Source organism: Panthera uncia, chromosome F1 (genome assembly GCF_023721935.1).
Source record: "Panthera uncia isolate 11264 chromosome F1, Puncia_PCG_1.0, whole genome shotgun sequence".
In the NCBI taxonomy this organism is placed as follows: Eukaryota; Metazoa; Chordata; class Mammalia; order Carnivora; family Felidae; genus Panthera; species Panthera uncia.
In genome coordinates, this window is record NC_064813.1 from 63,134,732 (window position 1) to 63,141,153 (window position 6,422).

Consider the following 6,422-nt stretch of genomic DNA (forward strand, 5'->3'; position numbering starts at 1 on the left):
CTCCTCATCTCAGCTACTCTTCAGCTTCCTCTCAGCTCAGCTTCCCCTCAGCTCAGCTACTCCTCCGCTTCCCTCAGCTCCTCAGCTCAGCTACTCTTCAGCTATTCCTCAGCTTTCCTCAGCTTCTGCTCAGCTATTCCTTAGCTGCCCTCAGCTGCTCCTCAGCTGCTCCTCAGCTCAGCTTCCCCTCAGCTTCTCCTCAGCACTCCTTAGCTACCCTCAGCTACTCAGCTTCCCCTCAGCTCAGCTACTCCTCCTCTTCTCAGCTACTCCTCAGCTTCTCAGCTCAGCTGCTCCTTAGCTACTCCTCAGCTCAGCTTCCCCTTAGCTCAGCTACTCCTCAGCTTCTCCTCAGCATTCCTTAGCTACCCTCAGCTACTCAGCTTCCTCAGCTCAGCTACTCCTCCTCATCTCAGCTACTCCTCAGCTTCCCTCAGCTCTTCAGCTCAGCTACTCCTCAGCTTCCCCTCAGCTTCTCCTCAGCTTCTGCTCAGCTACTCTTCAGCTTCTCTTCACCTATTCCTTAGGTACTCTCAGCTTTTGCTCAGCTACTCCTCAGCTCAGCTACTCCTCAGCTTCCCCTCAGCTTCTCCTCAGCTTCTCCTCAGCTTCTGCTCAGCTTCTCCTCAGCTTCCCTTCAGCTTCTCTTCACCAATTCCTTAGCTACTCTCAGCTTTTGCTCAGCTACTCCTCAGCTCAGCTACTCCTCAGCTTCCCCTCAGCTCAGCTACTCCTCAGCTTCTCCTCAGCTTCCCTTCAGCTTCTCTTCACCAATTCCTTAGCTACTCTCAGCTTTTGCTCAGCTACTCCTCAGCTCAGCTACTCCTCAGCTTCCCCTCGGCAACACCTCAGCTACTCAGCTACCCCTAAGCTACTCCTCAGCTTTCCCTCGGCCCAGCTACTCCTCAGCTTCCCTTCAGCTTCTCCTCAGCTATTCCTTAGCTACCCTCAGCTACTCCTCAGCTGCTCCTTAGCTTCCCCTTCAGCTTCCCCTCAGCTACTCCTCAGTTTCTTCTCGGCTCCCCCTCAGCTTCTCCACAATTCCCCTTCAGCTCCTCCTCAGCTCAAATGCCCTACCTCCTGACGTGACTTCCAAGTCTACGTAGAGCAGTGGTTCTCAAAGTGTGGCCCCCATACCAGCAGCATCGGCATGACCTGGGAACTTGCTCGAAATGCAAGTTTTTGGTCTCTACCCCACGCCTGTCGAGGCCGAAACTCCGGGAGCGGGGCCCAGCCGTCTGCGTTTCCACAAGGTCTGCAGGCGACTCTGATGGACCCGCCAGTTGGCAAGTGCTGGCTTACTCGTTCTCTGTCGTTCTCTGGGCCTTACTCAGCCCCCAGCTTTCCGATCACCGAACCCTCCCGCCCTCTGCTCCGAGAGACGGTCGGGTTCCGTTTGAGCCACACCTGGTGCGGTTGCCTCAGGGACACCGTGTCCCGAGGACGGGAACCAGGTCTCCGAACGCCCGCCCCGCCTGTGCTGGGTCAGTGCCCTGTACCCAACGTGCACCCGGTGAACCCCGCCAGTGGCGCCCGGCTCGCCGTGCCCCAGGACAAACTCCGCTTTCCCACGGGCCCCTGTACCCTAGCTCGAGCGAACTCACTTTCCAGACCTCTCCTGGCCCTTCTTCTTCCCCGGAGCGTCCCTCTTCCTCTCCTGCCGCTGCAGTGCTATTTATGAGATCTCCTCCCGCTGTCAGAAAATAGCCGTCCCTGCTCCTCCTTCCCCGGGCCCTGTCTCCCTGCACGTGGGGGCAAGGTCACTCACACCCGGCCAAGCCACCCCCGCAGCCTTCCGCCCTCCTGCTCCGGTCACAGTGGTGGGGGCGGGGCGGGCACCCTCGGCCCGGCCCACCTCCGTCCACCCTGCGTTCTCTCCTCGGGGTCAGCTCGGGCCACCGTGTCCAGCGAGACAGGTGGGCCGCAGCACGGGGAGGCTGGCCGGGGAGGTGAGTGGGGACTAAAACCCAGCCCGCACTCCGCTCCCCAAGCCGTGCCCTCTGGTTCCGGACGGCATCGGTTCCGGAGGGAAAGGGCGCCTTTCCAGAATTCGCACAGAGATGCCCTAGGGCCGAGCAGCGGCCCCGGGACCGCCACCTGCGTCAGTCCGTCCGTCTACCTCCCCGCCAGCGTCCGTCCGTCTGCTCCCGTCTCCCCATCCAGCCCCGCATAGATCCATCCTTCTGCCCATCCGTCCACCCGTGAACAGACGTGAGGGCCGAACACAGACAGGCTGGCACGTTACCCGTCCCCACCGTCCGTCCTCCCGAAACCAGGCCCCGCGCCGTCCGCTGGATTCTGGGCTTGCCATTCTGAGGGGGCTCTCCGGCCTCAGCGCGTCCCCGGGGGGGGGGCCTTGCCTGCCTCCTCCTCCGCCCGCGCCATCCAGCTCCCAGGTACCGGTGTCTGGCCCTGCCACAGGGGTCTGGAGGAAAACTGGTCACACCTTGGACTCGCTCTCCGGGGGCGGCAGGCAGCCGTTCTGCTCCTTGTCCGCGCCAGCCCCTCCGCCCGCGCCCTCCCCGGCCCCCTCCTCCTCCACCTTCTCATCCAGCCGGCTGGGGACGGACCAGTAAAGATGGGCGTCTAGGCGGGCGGCAGCCTCGGCCAGCTCCCGGGCGCTGCACGACGGTGTGGGCACCTCGAAGGTCTGGTGGAAGCTGGCATAGTCCACCTCGTAGAAGCCGTCCTCCAGCGTGAGCACCGACGTGAACCGGTGGCCCCACAGCACCTCGTCCACCAGGTAGGAGCTCCGAGCTTGGCACGTCATTCCTGCGGGGAGGGACGCGCGTCGTGGCCGGGGTGGGGGAGGGGCGGGGATCCCAGCCCCAGGCTTCCCTCTCCTGCCTCTCATTCCACGACCCTATTCCACACTCTTCTCTCTGTCCCTCCCCACCCCTCTCTGGCCCAGCCCATCTTCTCCCCCTTCTCCACCCCTGTACCCGCCCAGCTCCCCCTCTTCTGCATCCGCCCTCGCTCTCTGGACCCCCAGCCCACGCTCTCCCCTCCTCCCTGCCGGAGGTGCCCCATCAGAGAAGCTTAACCTTGAGACTGACCTTGGGGACCATCTATCCATCTTCCCTCTGCACACAGGCCGTCCCACTGGAGCCTGACGACGGGCATCGAGCTTCTACTTCCCACTACCCGGGATGGGGCGCTCACCGCCTCACACAAGCGTTGACGCCCCCAACAGGTTGTTTCTAATAAGAGCTAAACTCTGCCGCTGGCCATTTCACACCCCTTCAAGTATCTGAAAACAGGAGCCTCGGGGCCCATCGCGTCTTTTCTTCAGGCTGCATGTCCCTGGCTCCCTCCATCCTTCCTCATGCGACCTGGCTCCCCCCGATTTTGCCGTCTTGATTGCAAACCTGAATGGCCGAGGGGACCCCTTTCGGCACTTTGAGCGTGATACGTGTCCGGCTGTGGCCCGCGCCACGCATGGAGAGGGCTCACCACCTCTCTCCCGGCCATGAGGCTCTCGCTAATAGGGCCCAAGACTACGTTACATAAGCGTTTTTGGAAGCTGGATCACACTGCTGCAACATTAAGCCTGTGGCCAACTGAAACCCCCGGTTCTTTTTTCGCCCCAGCTCTTCAATGCGGTGCTTACATAAGTGATTTTTTTAAAGCCTAAATGTAGAATTTTATATTTATTCCTTTTAAATGTCATCTCGTTGGGCTTTGGCTCATTTTACTTGGCTTTTCAAAAGCGTTTTGAATCCTGACTCTCTCACCCAAAATATTACCGTCCTCTCCAGCTCTGTCTCTCTAGAAACGTCGGACGAGCTCCCCTCCCGATCTCCTCCAGGCCACCCTCCCCAGTCCTGCTCGCCCTGGGGCTGTGTCCCGTCTTCCCTGGTGGGTAGGCACACCCACCAGGGCAGGCGACCCTCCCCTAGGGTCTCTCCCCCAGCTCCTGTCCACCTCAGGACAAGGGGGAACGGGAGACGGAGCGTTAGCTAGCCAGGGACCGGCTCTCCACATTGCAAGCACTGCCCTGAGACACCTTGGGGACACTGGCATTCTGACTCCTCTGGCCAAGGCTGGAATAGGAAGTGTCCAGTGGGGGAGGGGAAGAAGAGGCAGAAGGGACCCTGGGGGGGAGAGCGGCTGTGAGGGAGGGAAGGCGCAGCAGGGACCTCTCTCCTTAGGGCTGTTGCTCAGGGCCCGGCAGGCGAGTGACAAGTGGCTGGACAGCAAGGAAAGGGACCGGGGTGAGGAGGGGAAGGGGCAAGGGCTAGGGCAAGCATGGCGGGGGGGGGGGGGGGGAGGGGGCCAGGGGGGGGGGGGGGGCGGGGGGTGGTGCAATAGAGGCTTGGCAGGAAGGGCCAGGAAAGGGGTTTGAGGGCACCAGCCTGGGAAGCCAGCAGAGGCCGCCGCGCAGGCCATACCCCGCAGCCTTCTGCGGCTTTCGTATCCTCCTCCGGCTTCCAGATCCGAGGCCTGGAAGGACCTCATCTGCGCCCCTGCGCTGGCCTCTTCCTACCTGCTCCCAAACCCTTCACTATGTAGGCCTGAGTCGAAGGTCCGGACATCACCCAGGCAGGGGGTGTTGACAGCTCCTTCTGGAAAGGGGCTAGCAATGCTAAGATCATCTAGTTCCTTGGTCCGTGGAAGTTGAGAGTCCTCGGCTGGCTGGGGAAGCTGAGGCGGAAGTGAGCCCAGCTGTCAGCCTGTTCCTAAGCTCCAGCCCAGGAATAGCTCAAGCCATGGAAGGCCCTGGCCACCAAGTTCAGGGGCCCGGACGCTCTCAGCGATGGAAAAAGCCCTGAAGGTACCCCTTCTTCCACCTTCCAACTCTGGACCACCAAACCCGGAAGCCGGGCTACCCCTGCCCTATCCGCTTATTACACCCGCGACTATGGACGCCCGTCTCAACCTCTCCTTGCCGGGCAATGTCCCGTCTGAAAAATGGGCACGGTAAAGAGAACGGGCCCTCCCGGGGTCAGGAGCGTCGCCGGGACCAGAGGACCTCGGGGCCGCGCGGGCCACGCAGCAAGTGTGAGCTCCGCGACCGTGCCCCCACCCCCACCCCGCTCCCGGTGACCCCGACCTCGCGGCCCCCCGGCGGGGGGGGGGGTCGGCCCTCCGTCCGGCCCGCCCCCGCACCACCCCCGGTCCCTCCCCGGGCCCCCCGCGCCCGCGCACCGGTGGCCTCCACCATGCCCTCGAGGATGACGACGATCTCGAAGTCGTCCCTCTCCAGGGCGCGGCGCGACGCCTCCCAGAAGGGGCTGGCGGCGTCGATCTCGTGGCTGATGACGAGCGGCGACACGAGGAAGAGGCGGTCGTCGCCCGTGTCGAAGCCCACGCTCAGGTCGGTCTGGTGCAGCGGGATGAACTCGCCCTCCAGCGTCTGGCGCGAGCGGATGAGCTTGGCGCGGATGGAGGCCTCGACGATGTGCGACGAGCGCAGGTCGCCCACGCGGAACATGAGGCACAGGCGCCCGTCGCGCAGCGACACCACGGCGTGCGACGAGAAGACGAGCGTGGCGGCGCGCTTGTTGGGCTGCGAGATCTTGACGAACATGCAGCCCACCATGAAGGCGTTCACCATGGAGCCCAGGATGGCCTGCAGCAGCAGCAGCGCGATGCCCTCGGGGCACTGGTCGGTGATGACGCGGTGCCCGTAGCCGATGGTGGTCTCCGTCTCGATGGAGAACAGGAAGGCGGCCACGAAGCCGTTGAGGTTGTTGACGCACGGCGTCCACGCCGCGTCGCCCAGGTGCTCCAGGTCGCCGCGGCCGTAGGCCACCAGCCACCAGATGGCGCCGAAGAAGAGCCAGGTGAGCGCGTAGGCGAGCACGAAGAAGAGCAGGCTGAGGCGCCACTGCAGGTCGGCCAGCGTGGTGAACAGGTCGGTCAGGTAGCGGCCCGGCTCGCGCACGTTGCCCTGCTGCACGTTGCACCTGCCGTCCTTCTCCACGTAGCGCTGGCGGCCGCGGCGGCGCGGCGGCTCGGGGCCCGGGGAGCGGGGGGCGCCGGCCCGCGCCATGGCGGCGGCCGCAGGGGGCCTGCGGGACGGGAGCGCCGAGCCTCAGCCCCCGCCGGCCGGCTCTAGGGGGCGCGGCCCCGGCCCCCCCCCCCCCCCCCCCCCCCGCCCCCCCCCCACCCCGGGGCGCCCCGCGGCCCCCACCTTGGGGCGCGGTGGGGGGCTGCCTCACACCCTGAGCCGGCCCGCTGCCCTTCCCTCCCACGGGGCAAGGACCCCGGCCCCGAGGACCGTCCCCCCTCCCCCACTCCGCTCCGCGCGCGCCCCAGACTGCGCGGGCCGCGTGCCCTCCACCCCCACCGTCCCGTCCCAAGTTCACTGCCCCCCCCCAACCCCGCACGCAGCCCTCCTCCTTGGCCCCCGCGCCCCTCGCTCGCTCCGCCCCCTCCCACATCTGTCGTCTTCCCCCCACCCCCACCCCCCGCTGCTG

At 64.7% G+C, this 6,422-nt stretch overlaps 1 protein-coding gene across 1 annotated transcript; it reads right to left on the bottom strand.

The window, feature by feature from the left end:
- Window positions 1-2,255: 2,255 nt before the first annotated feature.
- KCNJ9 (potassium inwardly rectifying channel subfamily J member 9) lies at window positions 2,256-5,995 on the bottom strand. Its single transcript, XM_049634707.1, has 2 exons — window positions 5,149-5,995; window positions 2,256-2,772 (listed from the first exon to the last, which is right to left on the bottom strand). The coding sequence occupies exons 1-2, from the start codon at window positions 5,993-5,995 to the stop codon at window positions 2,441-2,443; spliced, it is 1,179 nt and encodes a 392-aa protein (XP_049490664.1). The 3' UTR covers window positions 2,256-2,440.
- Window positions 5,996-6,422: the final 427 nt, after the last annotated feature.

Coding starts and splice junctions, on each gene's coding strand:
- KCNJ9 (XM_049634707.1), bottom strand. CDS start 5,995: ATGGCGCGGGCCGGCGCCCCCCGCTCCCCGGGCCCCGAGCCGCCGCGC. Junction 2,773..5,148: donor GGGCATGGTGGAGGCCACCG/GTGCGCGGGCGC, acceptor CCCTCCCCGCAG/GAATGACGTGCCAAGCTCGG.